The sequence below is a fragment of the Cydia pomonella genome, chromosome 21, assembly GCF_033807575.1.
Source record: "Cydia pomonella isolate Wapato2018A chromosome 21, ilCydPomo1, whole genome shotgun sequence".
Classification (NCBI taxonomy): Eukaryota; Metazoa; Arthropoda; class Insecta; order Lepidoptera; family Tortricidae; genus Cydia; species Cydia pomonella.
The window spans coordinates 11143611-11171238 of record NC_084723.1 but is presented as its reverse complement, the minus strand read 5'-3'; the positions used below and the strand labels follow the sequence as shown (position 1 = coordinate 11171238).

At 36.2% G+C, this 27628-nt stretch overlaps 2 protein-coding genes across 3 annotated transcripts in view; one reads left to right on the top strand and one right to left on the bottom strand.

The window, feature by feature from the left end:
• LOC133529648 (lysyl oxidase homolog 2A) overlaps window positions 1-19624 on the top strand; it is a 39810-nt gene extending 20186 nt beyond the window's left edge. For both annotated transcript variants that reach the window (XM_061867416.1, XM_061867415.1), the window contains 5 exons: window positions 986-1137; window positions 3654-3790; window positions 7986-8143; window positions 16816-16910; window positions 18153-19624. In XM_061867416.1, coding sequence (XP_061723400.1) covers window positions 986-1137; window positions 3654-3790; window positions 7986-8143; window positions 16816-16910; window positions 18153-18275 — 665 coding nt within the window. In that variant the 3' untranslated portion in view covers window positions 18276-19624. The remainder of the gene's footprint in view (window positions 1-985; window positions 1138-3653; window positions 3791-7985; window positions 8144-16815; window positions 16911-18152) is intronic.
• LOC133529641 (ABC transporter G family member 20-like) overlaps window positions 19622-27628 on the bottom strand; it is a 166037-nt gene continuing 158030 nt past the window's right edge. Inside the window, exons 17-18 of the mRNA XM_061867402.1 lie at window positions 27069-27176; window positions 19622-22454 (exon numbers count right to left, since the gene is read on the bottom strand). Coding sequence (XP_061723386.1) covers window positions 22261-22454; window positions 27069-27176 — 302 coding nt within the window. The 3' untranslated portion in view covers window positions 19622-22260. The remainder of the gene's footprint in view (window positions 22455-27068; window positions 27177-27628) is intronic.

The following is a 27628-nucleotide window of genomic DNA, read 5'->3' as shown; positions in this document are numbered from 1 at the left end:
TTTTCTTCCGTTTTTTTGTAGACATCATACATTCTTATTATAGTCATATTCAAACCTTTTGGAAATCATTGAAAAATGTACTTAAATCGTTATAAGATACGTTATTTCCTACAGAAAAAACGCCCGTCCCGGAACTTTGACTCGTACGTTTTTCTTGAAATACATGCTATAAAAGTTGTCCAGCGAAAGATGTCAGATTTCGAATCCAAATATTTTTGGCTTTGCTACTGAAACGTATCGTATGTACTAAAGGATTTTCACGGAATACTTTCCGCAAGGCCTATATAAATTTTGCGGAATTCGTAATATGCGGACAAGGTTGGGGGTTGGAGGAGTGCGTACGCAGCGAAGATCGACAACATTTGAATAAAAATTAAAAATGTGATTTATAAAATTAAATCCACATTCATAACTTTTCGTGAAAATAGATTATTTTGGTTTATAAATATGTTTTAGATTTTTTTTGCAAATTTTCAAAATCGTGGGTAAATCTACCTCTGGACACCCTGTATTACCAATTCACATTACAATACCTGCCGGCGGCAAAGCATTACAATAGGCCTGACGACCTGTCTGGCCTAGTGGGTAGTGACCCTGCCTATGAAACCGATGGTCCCGGGTTCAAATCCTGGTAAGGGCATTTATTAGCGTGATGAGCACTTTCTATGTATTTAATATATTAGATATTATAATTATTTATGATTATTATTATGAGCACATATTGTCCCACTGCTGGGCAAAGGCCTCCCTCTTATTCTTCCACGTGTCCCTATCCTCGGAAGTCTCCCACCAGTCTCTGTCGAAGGCATCAAGTTCGTCCCGCCATCTCCGACGAGGTCTACCGTGACGCCTTACAACCTTAGATATATTGTTGTCTAAGTTCCCACAACACAAGCCTTATTGAGCTTACCGTGGGACTTAGTCAATATGTGTAATATTGTCCTATAATATGTATTTATTATTTAATAAAACTGCCTTTTTGCAGGTCACGTAGCAGCAGTGGTGTGCACAGACCGCCTCGCAGATCTAGAGTTAGATACCGTCGCCATTGAAAGATCTGCACATCTGCAAGATGTTCCTATGTATCTTCTGCAATGCGCTATGGAAGAAAACTGCCTCAGCAAGACCGCATATGAGGTACCATACAACTAATATACTATGAAGCTGATGGTGATGGGCATTTATTTGTGTGATGAGCACGAATATTTTTTCCTGAGTCATGGGTGTTTTCTATGTATTTTAAGTATTTATATATTATATATATTATCTTTGTCTAAGTACCCACAACACAAGCCTTATTGAGCTTACTGTGGGACTTAGTCAATTTGTGTAATATCCTATAATATTTTATTTATTTATCTATTTTTAATATATTACTTTTATTTCTTAAATATTATGATGACCAGAGGGCCGTTCTACGGGTTGCCTCTCTGTCGCACTTGTAAATTCGTACGTAAATGTGACAGGGTGGCAACACGTCGAACTTGGTTCGCGGTAAGCCCTCAGATATCGGATTTGAGGGAGCAAACCTAAATGACAGGTAGAGAGTTCCTCACTCAACTCAATTATCGATGTTTTCTCTATGTACTAGTGATCGCTCTACGCTTTAGAAAATAAATAAAAAATATACGTGCCATAATTAATTACCAAATGGTACCTTTATATAATGCTCGCTAATAAAATAAAAAAGTAAAAATTACCCACCCTGCTGAACATTGTATTTCTTTTTTTGTAGGTATTTGTTCAATAGTATACAAGGTGTAACTAAAATGGTGGGGATCCATTTAAGGGCATATTCGATATCGTGTTCTATTCTGATTAGGAAAAAGTAATTTTTGACCTTTGTATGGACGGTTGCCGAGTTGGACACCCTGCCTATATTTTTTTTGCGACAAAAAAAATTCTTCTACTTTTTCCCTAATAAGAACTCATGACATCGAATATAATTAAACGGGTCCTCACTATTTTTCTTACACGTTGTATACTATTGAACAAAAATACCAACTAAAGAAAAACAAGAAATAATAATGTTTAGATCTCAGAAAACTTTAATTTATTAAAAATGTATTATGCAATATTTCGGAAAACAATCACGACTTTTATTACTCCGGATTTTACTTGAAGTTTTCGTAAAATGTATGGAGATTGTATAAAAGAAAATGCTTTTTGAGTATTTTTTTTTTCAATTTCTTGGCTCACAACCTTTACCGTGGTACTTCAAGTCAATATTATAATGGTGTATTTTTTTAGCTAAAGTTTGAATTCCGTACAATAATGCTTATTGCATTATTTATATGAAAACTTTTATTGCCGACTGTACTTTTCTTTCCATAAGCAACTAATACTCATCGACACAACTCTAATAACTCAAAACACAATTAATTTGTGTTGTTTCATCACAGAGTTCCCATGGCCAACTCCTGTCTCCATCATGAGATGAGCTCCATGTCATTATAATACATATTGCATTTCCATCCGATTTACATACATATGCAAAACTTCACCTCAATCGGAAATCGGGAAGTGGGTCAAATTTAGCTTTCAAGATTTGACTCAAACTAACAAACTAACATGGGTAGCTACCCAATGAGCTCCATCATCCTGCATATGGAGATGGTTGGACAAGCTCTGGAGTAGTAGACGGTAGTAGTTGACGCAAGGGCCTCCGAAAATCATAAGATTATATAACAAACTAACATACATTCAGGGCAAGTTAAATAAAAGCTTGTAAGTAAAGAATAGCCTCAATAGTTATTATTTTAGCCTTCAGACTTATTTTCAATCATTCAAGTCAGTGAATAGTTAAATGTTAACGTCGGGCGTGATTGGTTTGGTTATCGAGGCTAACAGTTTTTTGGACGCCCATTCACACCAACAACGGAATTGGGGGTCATCATACACATTTTTTTGTATACCTGAACTCTTTCGCGTCTTTCCTGTAGTCATCTAAAGCAAATTTTTATGATGCACCCTTACAGGCGGATTAACATTTGTTCAGTACTCGAGACTTTAATAAGTTTTTTGTTTTTTGTCCATAAAAGTTAAAATAATAATAAAATAATTCAGCCTATATACGTCCCACTGCTGGGCACAGGCCTCCTCTCATGCGCGAGAGGGCTCGGGCTATAGTCCCCACGCTAGCCCAATGCGGATTGGGGACTTCACATACACCTTTGAATTTCTTCGCAGATGTATGCAGGTTTCCTCACGATGTTTTCCTTCACCGAAAAGCTGGTGGTAAATATCAAATGACATTTCGTACATAAGTTCCGAAAAACTCATTGGTACGAGCCAGGATTTGAACCCGCGACCTTCGGATTGAAAGTCGAACGTCATATCCACTCGGCCACCACCGCTATAGCTAAGTTAACTTTTTCTAAAATGCTTTTGACCTTCAAATATCGCGCTTATCTGAGCATTCTTCAATTTTGTATTTTTTTGGGCCTTTTCCACTAAGAATTATATTTAAAAATAAATTCTTTTGTGCTAAATTTATCTTCCACGATGACACGCCGATTTGTCAAATTTAACCTTTAATTACTTAACAATAAGAGTCAAGGCACGCGTCTTCGTGAAAGACAATAAGATAGGGCGACCTCGTTAGGTGAACAACTTAATGTAATTTCACCCTAATCGCTTATCATTCTCATTAGATCCAAAAAACCAACCCCGCCTGGCAGTACGAGACCCGGCGTCTACTACGATTCACCGCGGCCTCTCTTAACATCGGCAATGATGAGTTCCGGCCCTACCTGCCTAAACATCTGTGGCAGTGGCATCTTTGTCACATGTAAGTAAATAACTTTCACCAGATTCGAGGCCCCGTGAATGTCAGCTGCCGCTCTGTTGGTGAATATAGTTTTCATTATTTTTTTAATAAGCTTTACTTTCACGATTTCTTTTCTTGTTGAACCCGTGATTCAAAAGTTAGAGGGGGACGCATAGTTTTTACTTTTGGAGTGATTATTTCCGAAAAATTAAGATATTGCTGTCGAAATTATCTTTTTGTTTTGAAATACTTATCCAATAACACTCTTCACCATATGGTTTATTTTAGTTTTAATTTCACTACTTTGTCACCATAAATAATTGATTTATATATCCATGACAAATTGCAGCTTTCTAGCACTAATAATCACGGGGCTGAGCCTCAGTCAGACAGACAGACGGACATACTAAGGGTTCCTAGTTGACTACGGAACCCTAAAAAATTAGAGGCAAGTTCACGACCCCAAAAAATAATTCTGAATAAAGTGGGTGCCAACTTCTGTAAAACAAATTACTTACGATAAATTTAAGCTAAAGCCAATTTCATTTGGTTAGTTTTCACTTTATAGCTAATATATATTTTAAACATTCTTAGATACAAATAACATTTATTTACAATAACAATATACATAATGGATATATACAGAGGATTACTATAACTAGCTTAAATCTAAAATAGGCCCTTGAGGCATTGTACCAAGGATGCTGGCGGCATTTCCTCGTTGTATCGCAATACTGATACGTTGTGCGAGGAAAGTTTAGGAAAAAAGTAGAAGAAAAAACTTGTTCGCGTTGGGACGCCAAGGACCTCGAGTTTCAAGTTTCAGTTTCTTAGATTCGTTTTATAGCTGTAGATGTCGTGGCCAGATCATATAATTTGATCAGTTTATGAAATTCAATTTATCACTTCATGATACCAAACCATATCATGAAGTGATCAATTGAAATTTCGGTTTAACTTCTTCATTAGGCCCCAACCTATCATTTCATGAAAATGATTGCTACATTGTGAAATTATGAAGTCTAAGATACATTTATACATTAATTATTATTGGCATTATTAACAGCATAGAGCGACAAAAATTATCTTATAAAATTAGCCAAAATAAAAATATACCATAATGAAATCAAAAGCTGCAACAATAAATATTATTACATGTCTCACGACGAGCCCATTTACTAAATTCAGTTTTCGTTTATTCGATGTAACATATTCTTTCTGTATTTTCTTTCAGCTTGTATATTTGTGATGAAAACACATGAATTCACTTTTTCATGAAATTTAATTTACTGTCAGTCACCGCTCTGCACCGAGTCTCGGTCATTAAATTATTTATAACAAAGCTTGGGTGCTGGATCATTCCGAAATAGTTTTGGATTATTTTATTTTATTCTAATAAAATTGTTTAACTCGTTCACTGCTGAAAGACCCCGTGCAAAGTATGCTGGATTACGAAAGAATTTAGCACATCTGATAGCGTTTATTTACATACTATATGTTGACTCATATTAATTTGTTTGTATATTATATGCACTCAAGTAACTTATGTAGGTACTGCACATTGCAGTGCACGAGAGCCAAATGATAGTTTAAAGTTTTTTAAACTTTTTAGTCTTGTTTACTAACCATTTCAAACGGAATACGTGTATCATTTTGTACATTATTTAGGTATATTTAGCGGAATAATTTAGACTTTTGTATGCCTTTGATGGTATTGAACTAGGATTTTTTTTATTCATTCAATTTTACATTGAATAATAGTAGATAATCGAGGCCGTTTGGAACGCAGTGAGAGCGCCAATAGTCCGAAACTGGTGCCTTTCATCTGAGTTAAAAACATTCTACTTTTCATTTCGAATACGATTACAGTAAAATACATATGTATTTTTTTTAACGTGACTGAGTAAATTTTTTATAGCATTTCTCGTACTTTGAATCATTAATTTAGGTAAAATTATCATTATTTATGGAATGGGGAGTTAAATATCAGCATATCAGAAAGTTAAATCGGAAATTGTCCAACAACCAAATCTTAATTACTTATCGTAAAAAAGTACGTGGAATGTAAAATTAAGTGTGTAGAAAGTGATACGTTTCTGCACTAGAGCATTTTACATGCCACGTACTTTTTTATTTTTTAGTACGTGGAATGTAAAATGGTGTAGTGCAGAAGCATATCACTTTCTACACACTTCATAGAACAACAATAACCCACTTTCAGAGCATGAGACATTAAAAATATTTTAGGGACCTTTCAAGTTTCCATGTGGGAATCAGAAAAATAGGCAACATAATTTTTTTTTAGGTATTTACCTACCTACTGATACACAAAAAAGAAAACAACGAAATGGCCCAGAAAGAATATATTTTATAATAATTCCAAACCACTTTACAGTCAAATGATTTTCACAATCGCAGACAAAAGATATTCTTGCAAAATGCGAGGTATCAAAGGAATGTTGAGCATAGACAGATAAGAACCCGCCATCGTGTAATTTAAAAAGATCTAAATTTAGAATAATCGTTGCTGCGATTCTCAAAGTCATTCATCTCAAAGCCAAATTTAGATATTTTGTATGATATACTCGTACCAATAATAAAAGGTATAAAAATATCCGGCCATGACATAAATAAGGCTATTCGCTAAAAGTCGAAAAGGGCGCCCTTTACATGAGAAATAATGAAAGAAACATTCACATTTACAAGTAAAGCGAACATATTAATAATAATTCCTGGCCTTATATAGCTTGTATTTTTGATACGACAGGATAGTTAGTTTAGGCTGATTGATGAACACATTTTCATAGGTTTTATAAAAAATGGAAGACTTTTATTTTTCCATATTATAATACAATTCAGCAAGCAATATATCACTACTTTGTTTGAACTCAAAACGTCGCATTTAACGACGCGACGTCACAATGTCACAAGTGACCATAATGTACGAAATACATCGCCGCTCGAAATATTTACAAAAAATAATTAAATTCTTCCAGAGCCCCTAGTGTAAGTAAATTTATTCGATTTCGAAACGTGACGTACGCGTTTGCGTTAAGTCTCGTTTTGTATGGGATTTTGAGGTTCCAAAACGTTCCGCTTGGCGCGCTGTGTCTAAATCCCATACTAAATGAGACTTGCACGGCGGTAACTGTTTGCGTCCGTATAGTACTTTCATACAAAAAAGTTTACCAAATATTACGCCAGGTGACGCTGAACTGGCCGCGTCGATTCGTATATCTCGCTTTTGTCTTTATTCTGAGAACTCGCTAACGAAATTCTTGATGGAATTTATATGCATTTTATTTTATTATTGATATAAAAGCAAACTTAAACCAGACGTATGTTATAGTGCTATTAGCCACTAGTGTACATTTATTCGAATTCGAAACGTGACGTACGAGTTTACGTTACGCAAACAGTTACCGCCGTGCAAGGCTCGGAACCGGTTTTTTCTTCATAAAAAAAAATACCGGTATTATTACGTTCTTTTTCGTTCTTTGGTCTATTATTTCATTTTTAACGGGACTATCTAATAATGCGAAGTTGTTACCTAAATACATGATCCAGTCCTACGTAAAGAGTATAAAATAATTAAAAATATTGGGCTATTTCGGGATTTAAAAATAAACCGGTTCCGAGCCCTGCCGCCGTGCTCATATTTTCTCGATTGATTTTTAATATAAAAAATAATTAAGGGTCCCCAGCAAGCTCGGTTCTCCATACCATAAATTAAAAAATATTAAATACAAAAAATAACTCTGTCTGTCTATCTGTCTGTTACCTCTTCACGCTTAAACTGCTGAACCGATTTAGATGAAATTTGGTGTGGAGATAGTATGAGGCCAGAGAAAGGACATAATTTTAATCAATCATCATCATTATCTTCACCACGAATGAAGTCGCAGTCGCAGGCTGAAGCTACTCATAAAAAACCGGACAAGTGCGAGTCGGACTCGCCCACCGAATGTTCCGTACTTTTTAGTATTTGTTTGTTATAGCGGCAATAGAAATACATCATCTGTGAAGATTTCAACTGACTAGCTATCACGGTTCATGAGATACAGCCTGGCGACTGTCGGACAGACGGACGGACAGCAGAGTGTTAGTAATAGGGTCCCGTAGGGGACCCTTTGGGTACGGAACCCGAATAATGACGGTGCTAAGCCAAAAAGTCTCTCCATACAAAGTTCATAACGGCTTTTTTAATATTTCCCAGGCATTACCACAGTATGGAAGTATTCGCAACGTTTGACATTCTCAATGCAACTGGGCACAGAGTGGCAGAGGGCCATAAGGCCTCCTTCTGTCTAGAAGACAATACCTGCTTGCCTGGTGTGGAGAAGAAGTATTCTTGCAAGAATTATGGAGATCAAGGTAATTCACTTACGGAAGACTTTCTAGTACAGTCTTAAGAGGGAAGAATAGATTTGTGATCATAACGAATTAACGGTGCTTTTTCTATGAAATTCCATTTCGGGAGAAAACGGTTTACACTAACAAAATCTTCACAAATCAGTCTCATTTTTATGTCGATCGCTTCAGCATAATATAATCTATAGATCTTGTATAAAACAACAATTTTAAAATTAGCAAATCAAGCAAATTAAAAAAAAAAAGGAAACCTCTATAAACTCAATTTTTAATTGTGTCAATAACATACTAAAAAAATGGCTGTGACATAATCGGACAGACAGACGGACATGACGAATCTATAAGGGTTCCGTTTTTTGCCATTTGGCTACGGAACCCTAAAAATCATGGAGAATGAAAATATGTGGAAAAACGTTTTCTCCTTTTGTATTGGCGATCACGTGGTTTACTTTCCTCTTAATACAGTTCTGGCTTCGAAAAACGGTCCATGCGACGGGCTTTTATCTGTCACTTATCATAAATCAAAAGTTATCCCTGTTCCGTTTTTTTTTTTTCTAGGCTCGACCTGAAATGTATTGGATACTAAGCACGATTATATAGTGTACATAAAGTTGAATATACATAACGTTTATTTATTTATTCGTATAAAATTAACAGAGTAGTATAATGTACCACGCTCATGGCTTTGAATATTATCCAATACACAATTTCCCGCTAAAAAAGTTGTGATTAGTCAATGTATTGATTGGCTAAAATACAATTATGTATGTCTAATACTTAATAAAATTATGTTGTCAAGCTGCGCGCTGTACCTACCTACAGTGCTACAGTTGAGCACAGCACAATTGCCGTGGGATCATTCATATTCGACCTCTTGTAATATTTTTCACATTTTGCCTACCTTTGTATCCTGTCTGTTGAAACCTTTAATTGGCTTCTCTGATACATATTTATGTTAACCTATTTTTAGTTTACTTAAGCTGTTGGTTTTCCGAATAAAATAAAATTGCCTTCACCTTTGTTCACTTTTGGTAAGTTTTTAGTGAAAAAAAAGTATGTAATTAGTTTCCTGTAACAGAAAATTACTCTTCTTCAAATTGATGGACCTACTTCTCTTATTTATTTTTGAACATTATGTAGAGGATATTCACAGTCACTTGTTATGTATTTTGGAATAATCCACTCAGTAGTTTTGAAACTAGAGCAGTTCAAAATCAACTCTGGATTGTAAAATTTATGAACGTTTTCTAATAATTTCTTAGACCAAGTCGTGAACATGTTATAGTTTGGTATATATTTGTAATTTACTCACAAAGCCCTTTCATTTGGTACCCCACATGGTATGTTTAAAAGAAAAACTATTTTCTGGCGACTTTATGACGTCACAGTAACTACCCCCACTATGTTCGCGCTTGTCATCTCATATAATTATGTCCAGGACATCAAACTGAATGCATTGATACCATATTCACCCATATCCGAGATGACATGATCGAAAATCAATTTCTAGAAGACTTCTAGACAAAATACCGACTTACTATTACTTCTTCCTCGCTTTGTCCCGGCATTTTTGCCACGGCTGGGAGCCTGGGGTCCGCTTGACAACTAATCCCAAGATTTGGCGTAGGCACTAGTTTTTACGAAAGCGACTGCCATCCTGACCTTCCAACCTTCCAACCTTATTTTATTTTAACGAATTTTTTTTATCATATTTTTATTAAGTACTTAAATGTAAGTACATTATACATTACTTAATGAGTAATTTATTTCTTCTTCCTAGCGTTGTCCCGGCATATTGCCACGGCTCATGGGATCCTGGGGTCCGCTTGACAACTAATCCCAAGATTTGGCGTAGGCACTAGTTTTTACGAAAGCGACTGCAGAGGGTATACTAGGCCTTGTTGGGATTAGTCCGGTTTCCTCAAGATGTTAAAAACTCATTGGTACGAGCCAGGGTTTGAACCCTAGGCCACCAGCGCTTCTAAAAATACCGACTTAAATAAAACCTTGAAAAATAACTGTTTGCATGAGTAAATGACTATTACCGCTGTTTATATGACTATTTGTTAACAAGAATAAATTATAACATCACAAGCAGACCATTCACGTCAACATTTTCATTTTCGACTTTAACACCTTTAAGGCCCGCGCCTGAAATCTAGCATTTTCTGGAGCGATATATTAGACCTAGACCGTTTCAAATTGCTTTCCTGGCAACACGCCAGCGCCTGGTGTGAGATACGTATATTGTGCAAGCGATGTCATAAAATCGAGAATGCTTGTTAGATTATGCTGACAACAACTTCTCGACTTCCCTTAAATATCTTTTCACTGTATTTAATTTAAACTGAAATAGATGTCATATATAAGAAAATATCGACGTGACGACCTGTCTGGCCTAGTGGGTACGATGGATGGATGTTGTTGAGTCACGGGTGATTTTTTTAAATGTATTTAAAAATAATTACTAATTGATATGAATTAATTCATAAATTGAAGTACTAGACCATAGTTGTAGTATTGGACTCTACATAGAATCTGTAGGTATGTACATTTTCGGGTAATTGAAACTTCATTGTTCTGGCTATACAAATAGGCGTTTTCATCTGTGTGAGATGTTTTAAGCAGCATCCTGGTAACGACACTTGCGTTCGTGGCTGTATAGCCCTATGCGAGAGAGGATCCCACGTCCACACACGCGGCAGGTGTATGCTTGCCCAGGTGGGCGAGGGTTGGAGGTCTGGCTATAACCTGTTTCATTTAAACGTGTAATATTTTCATCTACCTTCAAATGGCGAAATATTCGATGTCGTTTAGTTCGCGCTGATTTTTATTAAATAAAAAATGTCGTTTTAGGTTCTATACTAGGGCGAAGTAATAGCAAAATATTACAAAACGGTTTTACTATTGATCCCGTTATATAACCAAATAATAATAATATTAAAATGGGAATATTCCCATTAAACTAAAAGTAGCACGATTGCAGTAGCTTGGTTGTTACGTTGAGTACCTAAGTAATATATCGTAGTAAAACTTCTGTAAGTTTTGGCACATCGAGTTAAATTGGGTACAGACTTGACACTTGTTGAATATTATAACAATATTTAGTTAAATGGATAGAAAATGTGCCATCCATTATAAAAAAGTGGAATTTAAAGAATTATATTGAGATAATAAAAAAATACAAGGCTCTAAAGTCTCAAAAAAAAATTTTTTTTTGTCTTTTAAAAATAGAAAAGAAAATGCATTCGAGTCCATACATTTTATTGAAAAATAAATTGTATGACAACTATACACATAAACGCAATATTTCGGGGTCAAAATGGCAATTTCCTTGATCTTCCTTACATTTAGGACAGACTTATATAATGTGACGTCACATCACATTATCATTTTGTTAAAGGCGTTTCAATCGTCGAGCGTCAGACTTTAACTCTCATTTTTAGGGTTCCGTAGCCAAATGGCATAAAACGGAACCCTTATAGTTTCGCCATGTCCGTCTGTCTGTCTGTCTGTCTGTCTGTCTGTCTGTCTGTCTGTCTGTCTGTCTGTCTGTCCGAGGCTTTGCTCCGTGGTCGTTAGTGCTAGAAAGCTGAAATTTGGCATGGATATATAAATCAATAAAGCCGACAAAGTCGTACAATAAAATCTAAAAATTTAATTTTTTTTAGGGTACCTCCCCTACACGTAAAGTGGGGGTGAATTTTATTTTTCGCTTCAACCCTAGAGTGTGGGGTATCGTTGGAAAGGTCTTTCAAAACTAATAGGGGTTTTCAAGAAACATTTTTTGATAAAGTGAATATATTCGGAGATAATCACTCCGAAAGAAAAAAAATATGTGTCCCCCCCCCCTCTAACTTTTGAACCATAGGTCCAAAAAATATGAAAAAAATCGTGGAAGTAGAGCTTAAGAAAGACATTAAATGAAAACTATAGCGGACATGATCAGTTTAGCTGTTTTTGAGTTATCGCAAAAAGTTTTACCTTCATAGTAAAAAGACTTACTTTAATTAGGTACTGATTATGCAAATTTGCCTGTTTGTTTAACTCGGGTGAAAGGTACCATTTACTACACTTTAAGCTCCAGTTTAGCTTATTGTGACGGAAGAGTAACTACGGAACCCTACACTGAGCGTGGCCCGACATGCTCTTGGCCGGTTATTGACCTTTATGTTGCTTAAATGCCATGAGTCTTATATAGACATTTGATCCTCAGGAAAATCAAGATCGTTTGACATTATTTACAAAAAACAGTCAAGTAGCCAATTGACTTGAAAATTTTTCTTACCTAATAAAATACCTAATTATGATTTGTTTACATTCTTTTATTTTAAATACCTAAAGATTTAGACTATAGAGTTGGCTGTTTCTTTTGTAGGTTTTAAAAACGTTGTTGTCTGTTCAAATATGTATACTTCCATAGGAATATTCTATTTCGCAAGCCAAACTACATGGCATTTGAATACTTAACTAAAAAAAAACTTGAAATGAGTTTTGGCACAACAATATTATACTGGCCTTAAACTTCTGCAATGGGTCTCAAAATATTATGTACAACACTTTATTACACTAACACTTTTGGAAAATAAGTACGCTGTAAATAATGAAGTAGATAATAAACTTACAATCTTTATTTACGTAATGGATATATACCGAGGTTAAAAATATAATGGATTAATAAGTAACCAATAGCTTAAATCTAAAATAGGTCATCAAGGCATTGTACTAAGGATGCTGGCGGGATTTCTTCGTTGTATCGCAATGCTGATATGTTGCGTGAAGAAGCCGCCAGCTCTTCGGTCACCAGTTACATCAACCAGACGCTTCGCGATTTTCGCAAAAAACTTGTGCGCGCTGGGACCCCATGGACCTAGAGTTTCAACGCCAAATGATATTAAACTTTATTACGATTTTTTTAATAAATATTAAAGTTAGGTCATAGTACTATTCGAAAGTCGCGTAAAACATATCATATCATAAAGTGTTACATACAACAAACACAGACAGACAGAAACTAGGGCACATTTATGTCTCTTTGTTACGCGTCGGTGAGCAATGACATGAACGGTTGAACCCCAATAAATGCTTTATTGGGCTTTATAAAACAATACACCTAAGTAGGTATCTATTCCATTATTTTGTATCGTTGTTCATAGCCTAGAATGCTGTCTAGCCATCCTAAACTCATGTTGCGTACCTAGAACTTACTCGCAGACTTGTTTAGGCAAAGTTTTACATATAAAACTTCTACTGACTCTTATTTTCTTTGTTTAACAATTTTTAGGAAAGAAAACTAGTATTAGAGATAGATATACTGTGTGTATTTTTGATATAACGTAAACTAGAGGTAGGATTTATTGCTTTAAAACGTTTCTGACAGATTTTTTTTAATTCAGTGTCACCTGCCAGAGTATAGTTAATTTTTGAATTATTTTCGGACGGCAATGTATTTTGTACATAATACCTATTATGATTAAATGCTACATTTTAAGTTAACAAGGTAGGATACATTGCTTTCTGAATTATTTTATAGAGTATGTTCGGAAAGTCGTCTGTTTTTTTTTCTAAAACCTACGAAAGTTCATTAAAGCAAACTTAACTACCTTTTGGATATCCGGTCGTATCAAAAATACACGCTGTATAACTTAAAATAATGAATATTATAGGATATTCGTACACAAATTTATTAAGCATTTATAGTACCATACAAATATTTATTTTGAATATTGTGGTAATTATAAAATAAAAGCATTTTTATTGTAGCCATATCCATTTTTGATGAGTGAATATTAAACGAAGTTTTGGATATGTCACAAGTTTTGTGATAATTTTTTGTTAACAGAGTGTAAATTATCCTATATAAATTGCCGATATGACACAACATTTTTTGAATGAAGTTTTAAAACCGATTACTGTCAATTATAGCATATTTTTTGTTATTTAAAATCGATTTTGCTCAAAAATTGATAAAATAGATTCTCAGTCAGTCGACGATTTAATTGTGTGGTGAGCATGGATATTTGTTGTTGACAGACACTTCCAAAGTGGTAAAATGTGTCCTCCCCCCCCCCCCTGTAACTTCTAAAATAAGAGAATGATAAAACTAAAAAATATATATGATGTACATTACCATGCAAACTTCCACCGAAAATTGGTTTGAACGAGATCTAGTAAGTAGTTTTTTTTAATACGTCATAAATGCTACGGAACTCTTCATGGGCGAGTCCGACTCGCACTTGGCCGCTTTTTTATGTATTAAAGTATTTATATAATACATGTATCGTTGTCTAAGTGGGTACACGTCTTATTGAGCTTACTTGAGTGAGAGTATAAGGACGCTCGGGTTGGGCATGCAGCGGCTGGGGCGGGCGGCGTGCATGTTAAACAAATACAAACGTATAGGAGCGGCCTTAGTGCACGCTGCTCACATCACTTGTGAGCCCGACGCCACGCTGCACGCTCCGCCGAACGCTCTGTTTCGAGCGTCCACTCAGGCCTTAGGTACACGTAGTTAATTTACACCTAATATTTTTATTTATTTAAACACGTAATCCCACGAATTCCTCCCAGACTACGCAAAATTATTATATTCCCAGCAGGCAAAACCAATTCTGAATATACCTATATGAGTTCATAACTAATTACACGTACGGAGTTTCCATTATCGGTGCATGAATTGATTTTTGTGGTTTCATTTTGTTGTGGATAAAATTCATACATATTAATGTCTGTTTTGTTTAAAATAAACATTGTTTGTTTTGAACACTATTCTTTTTCAAGTAAATGTTAACGTCACGTGATCATTTTTCTATAAAAATGTAGTCCTCATTTTCCTCTCACACCGTTATTGGATACTAGAGAAAATATTATTACGCAATTTACCTATGCCCCTCTGACTCTTTCTAATTTTTTTGATAATAATTATAAGAGTTAAGAGCAAAAAAAACATATTTTTTTAAAACTCTTAACCTTTACAATAGGTTATTAAAATTCGAGAAAATCAAACAAAAGGGAAGGAGATTGAGGGTTACAACGCCTGCAGCAGGGAAGCTATACTTGACACCCAGTCACCAGTAGTTTATGATAGATGATTTAATTGACCAAAGTTAACATTTTTTGGACTAAAGTGCGTTATCGTCGTTTTTAATTTTCCACCAAACCCTATTGCCGATTTCAGATTATCATTCATCTCTATTGTAGTTATTGTACACTGACTGACGGCCAATGGATCTATTGTTGGTGTACCCGACAAGCGATATGCATCCGATATCCGCCAGAAAGTGATTGAATGCAGACCCTATCGTTGACTAGGTAAACGGCAAAGGAGATCATCGATTTTGGGTCCGGAGGAAAAGCTAGCGCCGCCTAGCGCGTATATGCTGCCGCCCGTTAACTAAATAGTTGCTAAGCCACAAATCTAGTTTTGTGTATATGAGCGAAAAACACGCGGGAAATATTTTAAAAATATGCTACTTGAAAACCGTATATTTTATAAAAAAAAAAGGTACATGTAATAACACGACGTACTTAGCCCCTATCCAGTACGAGTAAGTAGATATACCTTTTGTGCCGCAAGTGAAGAACCTGGGGTTGACCATCGATAGTGGGCTGACCTGGGATCCTCAGGGGTCTGATATTTGTCGTAGAGTGACCAATACTCTAAGATCAGTTTAAACATTTTCTCTTGACCTGCACCAAGACTCTTCTTGTCCAAGTCCTCGTTCTGCCCATCCTGGATTATGCTGATGTGTGTTACAGCAATCTCCCTCAAGCTTACCTAACCAAGTTCAATTGGTTACTCAACAATTGCATCCGGTTTGTCTTTGGACTCCGAAAATTCTACCATATCTCCGCTTATCGCAAAAAACTTAACTGGCTTCCTATTCGTGAACGTCGATCTCTGCACTTTGTTTTCAATTCTATTTGATCCTTCAGCCCCTGATTACCTTCGTTCCAAATTCAAATTTGTTACTCCGCGCTAAGATCTTTCGGTTTGGCTCATGGTTGACTGGTAGAGAATGCCTTCTGGCATTAAGTCCGCCAATTGTACTTCATGTATTGTGCAATAAAGTTTAAATAAATAAATAAATTTAGGTAATACCAGAGATAGCACGTCAAATTTACTATCAAATACCGATAAGCTTGATTACAAATAACTAGTCCAAAGTAAAAAAAAAAACTCTTTTTCCCGTTAAACTTTTGATTATTTGATAACTTTGCCAGTTATTTTGTCTCAGAAATGTTCTTTTTACTTTCAGTTTTTACACTTCTGGGACCAAATAACTGCCAAAGTAATCAAATAATCTAAAGTTTTTGCAGTTACTTTTAGCTTTTTTTTAATACCACGTCGGTGGCAGCAAGCATACGGCCCGCCTGATGGTAAGCAGTCACCGTAGCCTATGGACGCCTGCAACTCCAGAGGTGTTACATGCGCGTTGCCGACCCTTTAAAAACCTGTAGGTACACTCCTTTTTTGAAGAACCCCTGTATGAAAACGTGATTTTGTGTTATTTTGATGTCTATTTTTGTGTTAATTTTTTGTTTACCTTTAGCTCTATTCGAATTATCATAACTTCATTTTGACTTTCAAAATTAACTTAAGTTTTTTTTTATCTGTATGCCGCTCCAAACCAATAGGTTGCCCGGCCTCTAACGCTAGACTTATCATTTTGCAGGCATTTCCGTCAACTGTTCGGACATCTACATGTACAACATCGACTGCCAATGGGTCGATGTCACCGACGTTGAGTTGGGTGACTATACTTTTAAGGTAATTTGGAGGACAGTTTCAGTTAGAGTTCGTTTTTTTTATAGCTCAGTTTCATTGGTCGATAACTCGGTCGATATAAAGCGCGTGGGGACTCTCCGCAGACGGTATAACGACTATTGATACTCCTAAGTCGATAAACAGCATGCGGGTGACGCCCCGCAAGCGGTAAGGTGGTATAACCAGTGTTTGGCACTCAAGAATAAAATCATGATTGGAATAAGAATTTGTAAGAATAAAATCACGTTGATTTTATTCCCGTCAAAATTATTATTAATTTGGTTGTATTTCTTCAATTTGAAGTTAAATTGCTACTCATTTAATCGGCAAACAAACGATCACCACAAATATCTGGTTTTTTAATAATATTGCGTAGCTGCCTTCGATTCGACTGACTGTGACTCTTGTAGAAAGGCAAACTGTTCTTGGTTTTCGTGTACCATGTAGCATTATCGTCACTTACTTCTTCTCGTAAAAAATACAAGTACTTAAATTAGTAACTTTATTTATACGTCTGACAATGACATTATTCATAACTCATTGACTTTGACAATCAACTGACGAACGCTGCCGCGACTGCACGCCGCAAGCAGCAGCAGTCGGCCGATACAGTAATGACGCACCAGTAATGTCGCAACGGTAGTGCAGCTGCAGTTGGAAATGGATTGTCACCTTTAACCACAATTATTTACATTCATGAATGAAAGGCATCATCATTATGACGAAAGCTTCTAAAAAATATTCCTGTATGGCCATGGCCTTCACTAAATTAAAAATCTACTTTGTCTCACTCCCTGAACTGACGAAACTCGCACTTTCCTCACTCCCTGGAGTGGCAAAAGTCACACTTTCCTCACTCCCTGGAATGACGAAAGTAGGCTTGTTCGAGGTGCTGAGGTGAAAAAAGAACAGTTATATTTGCCCTATTCTTTAATATTGTACACGACAATTTCTAAATTTGGGATATTTTTCTGTGATTTCTACTTAGAATCACAAGCTCGTTCGATCCTAATAGAAGAAAATAAAATGACCCAACATTTCCATACATTTTACGTTCCGCCCATTTCGTTACCGACATACAGTCTATGAAAAATGGTACCTGAATGGAAATAAAAATCTAAGGATTTTTTTTTTCAAAGCGCTCGTGATTCAAAGTAAAAATAGCATGAAAAATGCCAAACTAAAAACAAGTAGTACTTCTTTAAATAAAATAGCCAATTTATTAAAAGTGAACTTTTTCTACAGGTAGCGGTAAATCCACACGCCCGTATAGCAGAACAGCAGTTCCACAATAACGCAGCGACTTGTGTACTACGGTTATCAGAGACTTACGCGAGCGTGTATGGCTGCACGCTGGGACGACCATAGATAATAATATAAAGTGTAAATTCACAAGCCCGTATAGCAGAGTAACAGTTCCATCATAACGCAGCGACTTGTGTACTACGGTTATCAGAGACTTACGCGAGCGTGTATGGCTGCACGCTGGGACGACCATAGATAATAACATAAAGTGTAAATCCAGACGCCCGTATAGCAGAGCATAAGTTTCATAATAACGCTGCGACTTGTGTACCTACACGGTTATCCAAGACTTACGCGAGTGTGTATGGCTGCACGCTGGGACGACCATAGATAATAATATAAAGTGTAAATCCACACGCCGGTATAGCAGAGCTACACTTTCGTAATAACGCAGCGACTTGTGTACTACGGTTATCAGAGATTTAAGCGAGCGTGTATGGCTGCACGCTGGAACGACCATAGATAATAATATAAAGTGTAAATCCACACGCCCGTACAGCAGAACAACAGTTCCATAATAACGCGGCGACTTGTGTACTACGGTTATCAGAGACTGACGCGAGCGTGTATGGCTGCACGCTGGGACGACCATAGATAATAATATAAAGTGTAAATCCACACGCCCATATAGCAGAACAACAGTTCCACAATAACGCGGCGACTTGTGTACTATGGTTATCAGAGACTTACGCGAGCGTGTATGGCTACAGGCAGGGACGACCATAGATAATAATATAAAGTCTAAATCCACACGCACGTATAGCAGAGCATTCAGTTTCATAATAACGCAGCGACTTGTGTACCTACTACGGTTATCAAAAACTTAAACGAGCGTGTATGGCTGTACGCTGGGGCGACCATAGATAATAATATAAAGTGCAAATCACACGCCCGTATAGCAGAACGCAGTGACTTGTGTACTATGGTTATCAGAGACACGTGAGCGCGTGCCAGACTCTGGGACGACCATAGTTCTTTTTACTAGCCATGTAATAAATTCAATTTAATCATCGAACCTGCTCACAAAATCCGTTGAGAATTACGACATACGAAAGCTGCTTCGCTAACGCTTTGTCAAAAAAATTAAGAAGTTATGTGGAACAATTTTTTTGTGTCCGGGATAAAAATCGTTAACCTAACCACACCCACATTTGTTAGGTATATGTGTCGTTTCCAAGTAAAAAGTCCCACTTTGTCGCTCATCATAAGGACGTTTTGACAGGTTATTCGTATAAATAAACAAGCAAATCTCGTCCTTATGGTAAGCGACAAAGTGGGATCTTTGACACGACTTGGACTCATATGTTACATATTTTACTGTCCCAGTAGGTATAACTATAATACAATCTGTATTGTATCTGTATCTGTATTAATCTGTTTAGGATATAATGAATAAACAAACACAGGTATGATTTCTAAACCACTTTTATTTACAAAACCTTAACTTTACTATCACAATGCCAGCAATATCTAATTGAGCCATTATAATTCTATTGTACTCTAAAATAAACCCCATCATCAAACCAATAAAGTCCTATTTACAGTGACACCTTCCACCTTCTTTTTCTCAAAATAAAAATATAAATTTTCCTCGTAAGTCCCAACGTACTTTTAGGAGTACAAATTCAATTCTTCAACTAAGTACTCCAGAATAAAAAAAAATCTTAATTAAGCACACAATTAAGTCCCTGGGTCTTACGAGAAAGTATTTTTACCTGAATTCGGATTTTTTTTTTTTGAACAGTTGTTAAAGCACTGAATTCAGTCTACTCATAGTGTAATATCAGAAAAAACCCTATAATATGTTTCTGAAAGCCTGTAAACTCTGCTCGAAATACAGTTGACAAAAAAAAAGTTGGACAAGTTCTAGGAAATATCAGGGAAACTTTACAGCAAACATAAACGTTCATAATGAAATTGGAAAATGTCGATTTCCTTACAAAAATATGAGAGCCCTCCGAAATTTCTCCATCTGGAAATTCCACAATTTTGGAGAGTTTTCGACGGCAGATCAGTAGTTTGAATGCACTTCTTGACTACGCATAACAACCGTATGTGATATTAGAAAATCTATTTGAACTTGCAGTTTATTACGTAAATTAACAATTAAAATAAATTGAAACTTTAAAAGAATTTACAAAAAAAGCGTTACCTATAGTATTTTTTTAAGCTGACCGTTTATAAATTCAGCGATTTTAGTTCGTGTCATCCACGATGACGCGTAGATGTGTCAAATCTAACCTTTACTTTAACAACATGACAAGTCAAGGCACGCGTTTTCGTGAATGACACGATTCTTAGGAACAATGAAATTGTTCTTTAATGTTTAAGGCTACGGCTATTAACAAATAATAGCAAGTAACAAAAAATGCATACAAATAGCTACCATCTTCTCTAATTCACAAGGTTGAAATTGCAGTAGCATATCACATTCAATAATGACACTTGGACATTGAAAGCCATACTTAGATAAAGACGTCGGCGTTGTTATGCTTTGTATGACAAAATGGCTTTCTTAATGAATGTATTATTCCCGGTCAGCTTAAAAAGTTTCAACTAAGGTAAAGTGGGGTAAGAATATCACCTGGACAAGACGAACACTTAGTTAATTAGTTCTTCTGGGCATTTTCTGCAAATCGACTTTGTGCTGATTTTGCGTGAAACGAGGTAGCGCTACTCTAACCACCCCAGCTTTTACACGCACTAACACACAACACTTTTTGTTGTTGTTGTGTTGTTGTTGTTTAACTTGTTTTAACACTAGTAGGGAATCCTAATACTGTTAGTCTTGTCCCGAGCAAAATAAACTATATCCGTCTTACCCCACCTGACCAGAGATTTAACAGCAAAATGGCGTTGCACAATTGAATGATTTTTTGAATATCGCTTACGGTTTCGCCAGCACAAAAATCACTAAATACAAAATAAAACAAATTTAATTATAATACATGTCAAATAGTTAAATAAAAAAACGTAAATCAAATTGAAAGGTGATATTACAAATACCGACTGGCCGGATTTTATAATTAATATAAATACTTGATTTTTTTTCTCCTTAAACTTTTTACGAAAAAATGGCACTTTGTGACACTTTTTACGAGATTACGTTAAATTTGTACGATTAACTTTTTTTCAATTAAAACTTCACAAACTAATTATACAATAATGGGGGAACGGAAGTGGCTCCCCAAGACAGACGAAATTATTTCACATTATCACCATTCGTTTTTAAGCTGACAATATTGTCATTTTTGTCATGATAATAGTTCCATTCAGTCTATTACATTATTTATTTCATTCTCTTATTAAAAGCTCTAATGCTCTTGATATTAGAAACAACTACTTATTCTAAGATACTCTTAAAGCTATTCTCATTGTGTCAAAAAAATACAATAAAATAATGTGACTAAATATTGTAGGTACAGAAAAATACACAAAATACAAACAATATTATTACAGCACTTATGCTTTTACAAGAGGACGGATTTATTTAAAAAATAATTACATACCCAAAATAACTATTAAATTACAATAAAATACACAAACTATCTACCTACTAGGCTCCGCATTTTTCATAAAAGAGTCGTGCTTATTACACATACATGTTTATTTTATTTGAAAAGTATTGCGGCTCAAGCCATACCTGAGGGCTGTGATGGCTCCTCTACATGATGGCTCAGCGTAGGCCAGTCCTAGGGACGCATTTATGCGTTAGAGGGAGCAAGTATCTCATTTCACCGCATAGCTGCGTCCCTTGGACTGGCCAACGCTGGGCCATCGTGTAGAGGTGCCCTGACACGAATTTACAAGTGAGGCAGAGAGACAATTTGTCGTGGATCGCGGTAGGCCCTCTGCACGTTGATATGATAGCCATATTTGTCTACGTGATAGCGTGATAGCAATCTCGATCCTTTTCAATTGCGTTGTGTTAAAAAGTGACACTTATTTTATCACGTAGATTAAGCTATCCATAATACAACTGTGTACATCTAGTAGATAAACTATTCCATGATAAATAAATATAAAAAACAGAACCTGGTACTAGTAACTAACCCTTCTTAAACTTGATCAAGAGAATACTGCCTATCAAATATAAGGCGATCCATATGCCGGTGGACAGGAAGCCGTTATACACCATAGGCATGTTTATGGTCCAGCCACGCTGCAGCATGGAGCGGAGGGATTCCGTGGACTTGGTGAGGGGGAGCACGTAGCTGATCCATTGGAGGCACTCGTGGAGAGCTGTGGACAAAGTAGAACTATTAATATGTTTTTCTATTCGTCGACTGTAATGGTTGAATTAAGATTTCATATAACAATGGTTTGGCCTAGTGGGTAGTGACCCTGCCTACGAAGCTGATGGTCCCGGGTTCAAAACCTAGTAAGGGCATTTATTCGTGTGATGAGCATGGATATTTGTTCCTGAGTCATGGGTGTTTTCTATGTATTTAAGTATTTATAAATATTTATATATTATATTGCAGGGGTGGCCAACAGATCGATCGCGACTGTTAGTCCAGTCGATCGTGGCAAGGCAAAAAATATAAATACGTAGACCAGCTTCATTTAAGGTTTCAAGAAGTATGTAATTGGTAGATCGCACAGGGTTTCGTTAGTAAACAGGAGATCTTGGGTATAATCAAATTGGCCACCGCTGTTATATTGTATATCGTTGTCTAATTACCCTCAAGCCCTCAACACAAGCCTTATTGAGCTTACTGTGGGACTTGGTCAATTTATGTAATAATGTCCTATAATATTTATTTATTATTTATTTATTTATACTTTTTATGTATGGGCTCCCAACTGAACTATAATATTCGTTTCGATACATTGTAGAACCAAATACCAATAAATGTACAAAATATTACAACCAATATCTTATTCACTACAACAATAAAAACGCTATTAATTCAGAAAGCCAACTATTCTGTTGTTGCAGAGTTCCTGGAGGATGAGTACCTATAATGGAAAGATTATTACCACCCCATTGCATTTATTTTAAAAACTAGCTTTAAAATTTATTTTTAAGAATATAATTGCTATAACCCCTGTCAAATTGAACCGTTAAACTGTAACCGTCCGTTACGGTTTCTGGTTTTTGTAATGGTTAATTTTCAGTATAGTCAATTCTAATTAACGTTCGGCCAACAATGCTCACTAGGCCCAATATAAACCAAAAGCAATTTAACCAAATAACAAATAGTGGCACGGTCAATGTAATAGATTGATGGCTTCTAGCACTTCGTGGATTGGCTTCCGCTAAGATTTACAGGCCAATTCGAACGTAGGTATACTGACATCAGAATGATATTTGAATCATGTTGGCTATCGTGCTTCTCGCCCTTGAATTGGCGGATAAATATAAGCGAAGTGCAAGATCAAAGAGAATTTGGAATAGAGGTTGATTGTCAAATTAAGCTTTGTAGCCACAGTAAATTTACTGCCATCTTTCGATACATGATTTCAACTTTTAGAACGCCATTGGACTTTGATCTTTATTCTTTCACTGATATGTGTTAAATATAAAAAAACCGGGCAAGTCTGAGTCGGACTCGCGCACGAAGGGTTCCGTACCATTATTTATAAAAACGGCAAAAAAATTATGTTTGTTGTATGGAAGCCCCCTTAAATATTTATTTTATTCTGTTTTTAGTATTTGTTGTTATAGCGGCAACAGAAATACATCATCTGTGAAAATTTCAACGTCTAGCTATCACGGTTCATGGGATACAGCCTGGTGACAGACGGACGGACGGACGGACGGACAGCGAAGTCTCAGTAATAGAGTCCCGTTTGACCCTTTGGGTACGGAACCCTAATGACGACATCTACTAGAGCATAGCCCAAAGGTTATGGCGCCATCGCTCGAAACGATGCCGCCAAACCTTTGGCCTATGCTCTAATAGATGGTGCCACTTTTCAAATTCTCTTTGGCAAGATAACTGAATGTCATTCATTTAAATATCATTCTCGTACATTATTTCATCTACGTATCATTAGTGTACGTTCGAATAGGCCTGGTAGTCTGACTAGTCCATCATAGTATTGGTTTTGCTGTTTGCATGAGAAAACTGGAGAATTGAGTGAAGTATTGTTAGGTGCATCAGTGGGATAACCGCTTAAGTAAACCAGACCGTTGATTGCGGTCTGTACAATCGGACCTTAGTCTAGATTGGATTTCACGATTGTGAAAATATATCTACACCCTTACATGTAATAATTAACTATTTTAACATTTTATTTACTTCAATATTAAACATATTGTAGGTGACATTTGAATATTACTTATTATATTATGCCATATATTTATGCTAACAGTATTTTACATATTAGTAGGTACATTGTGCAACGAGGGGGGTAAGTCAATTTTAGGATACGAGGGTGGTAACTGGTAATAAAACACAATGTTTTTCATCACACTTGGGAATAAAAAACTGAATTAAATAAAATACGGTGACATATCAAACATTCGTCCGCCATTTTGTAATTTCTTGGCAGGTGAGGCATCGAAGGCACAGACCTATTCGGCATTCAGCCACGATTGAAAATATAATATTTTAAACGGCTGTTAAATTAATCAAATTAAATAATTTTAAACATAAACAAAAGTATTAAATTATAAACATCAGTATTTTAAAAGTAAAACTCATTTATACTACTTGGTTTTTATGAATAAGTGACATAATTAAATTTTTTTTTTTCAAAATCCTTAACTCCCGCGGGAACAAAATAGGCTTTTGTCCTTCAGCACACCTGCATGAAATAAGATCTTTTTCGAGCAAGTGTGATGAATTTTTTTTAACTGCGTTGCTGCATGCACGTGCCGATATGCCCTACTAAATATCATTCGGATATCACCTGACAATCAAGGTCACATTTTATCTACACAAACTTTAACAAATAGCGATAAACTGTATTTACTTAACTTTGTAATCCTCTTAAAGTAAGAAATAGAGCAAATTGTTGCCAATCGTACAAAACTAAAAGCTTCTACAAGTTAACACATAAAAACTCATCCACGTTGTAGCAATATAAACTTTATTAGGCACTACTTAAAGTTGATACTTCATTAAAGCTTAGTTTGAAACACTTTATCCCCTGGGTGCCGGAGAAAATTCTGTGAAGTAATCAAGTTCACAAATGGATGCACTTAGATGCATTAGAAAGAGAGGAAAACATTCAATTGAGTAGATATAGAGCGTACTTATTCTAAATTAATTGAGATTGTGCGGTGATTCCGACCCTCAGGCAGTGTCTTATCTGAGCGAATAACTCGCGAACGCGAAGAGGCGCGGCGCGGCGCGGGTGAATTCAATCCTTTGATACCTATGGAAATATCCTACGTGGGCGATCTCAGAATGCCGTTGGGCCGCCGCGCCGCGTCGCATTCGCGAGTCATCGCCCACGTAAGCCGCATGGAGCGTAAGCCTACGCGTCTCGTAAGCGTATCGGAAAAACGTTACGAATATGAGACACGTAGAGTTCTGCGCACGAAACGTCGCGTAAGCGTAATCGTTTTATAAGTGAAATATCATTAGTTTACGATTTGTTTCTAACGCTAGTATTACGCTACGACTGTCATAATGACTGACTACGATGACGCCTCGTGAACTTGTTCGTGCTCGAAGCGCTCTCGTTCTTCGCGCGTATTACAATCTCTTACTTTAAGCTTAATCCAAAAGTTATTTTTTTGCGTGGTTGGATGCCTTTAGGTGATACACTTATTGTTTATTTTCATAAAGTGGGGTAGAAAGGTGCATTTACACCACTATTAACTTTTGAGGAGCAGCTGTAGAGTAACACTGTGCAACAGTAAGTTACCTAATGTTACCGAGTTGCACACTGCTGTTCCACAAAATTTAACTGTGGTGTGGATGCATCTTAAAATTATTATCATCATCATCTCAGCCGAAATACGTCCACTGCTAGACAAAAGCCTCCCCAAGGATCTCTACAACGAACGGTTATTCGCTGCCCTCAACCAACGGTTGCTTAAAATTATACCCTATAATAGCAATGTCATGTTATTATGAACGGTGTACAAAGAATCGCAAGGAATGTTACTTATACATATTTAATTTATTTTCAAAAATTTCATGAGAGTAATATGCTAAAAAGGCCAGATGATACTAGACAGCAACATAGACGGGAGATCGGAGAGCAATGAACATGGCGGTTTTCTTACTAGTTTTGCTATTTAAGTTCTTCGTTCATGTGCCATACGATGGCCCATAGCAACATCATATAAACATGGGGCGGTTTTTCCAGCACCAGAGGGATAAATAATGATTTGCAGGCGCCCTACATGATATTAACGCTGTCCAATTCCAATGGACAATTCCATGGTAACGCATTGGACCGGCAATCCAGAGACGTGGGTTCGAGTCCCACGTTGACCAGAGTTGATCATAGTTGATTTTTTCATTGTGATTGACATCTGTATATACTATTTATTAATTATGATTAATATTGATTGTTTACCTTCAATAGGCCAGACGATGCCGTATAGCAACATCATGGGCAAGATCGACCCAATAACGATGAACTCGGCGGTTCTCTTAGTATTAATGGCTGGTAATAATGATGATTAATATTAATTGTTTACCTTCAATAGGCCAGACGATGCTGTATAGCAACATCATGGGTAAGAATAACCCAAGAGCGATGAACTGGGCGGTCCTCTCAGTATTATTGGATGTTAATAATGACGATAAATATTGATGGTTTACCCTAAATAGGCCAGACGATGCCGTATAGCAACATCATTGGCAAGTATGACTCAATAGCAAAGAACTCGGCGGTTCTCTTAGTATTAATGGCTGGTAATAATGTTTATTAATATTAATTCTTTACCTTCAATAGGCCAGACGATGCCGCATAGCAACATCATTGGCAGGAATGATCCTAGAGCGATGAACGTTGCGGTTCTCTCGGTGTCGCAGAGACAGGACACGAAGAAACCTAAAACAATAATGCAATTTAATACACAAATACGTTTTTACTTACTTCTCTTTCTGAGAACTTTACCTAATTCAAATTAAAGCGGTGTGTTGTGTTTTTTATAAAGTTAGATAAGTTCCCAGAACTTACAGGAAAACTTCGTAGGAAATGATGGAAACTTTCATTTTGGTAACAAGAAATCATTCATTCATTCATTTTGCACATCAGATACTAACATAGGTTTTGGACCTCTCCATGCGATATTTTTGCTCAGCGGCAGTTCAAACTTATGTCCTGTATTCTAGGCGTAGATACGTATAAAAGAATAAATATGTCATACTTTATAATTATCAACCCGTGACCGTATCTAAATGTTATACACTCCTAAGGTCCACTGTCCTTCTTATAGTACTTATTGAGTTCGATGAAATTTGAATCATTTTGATCCTTATTCTTTCACTAATACGTGTTAA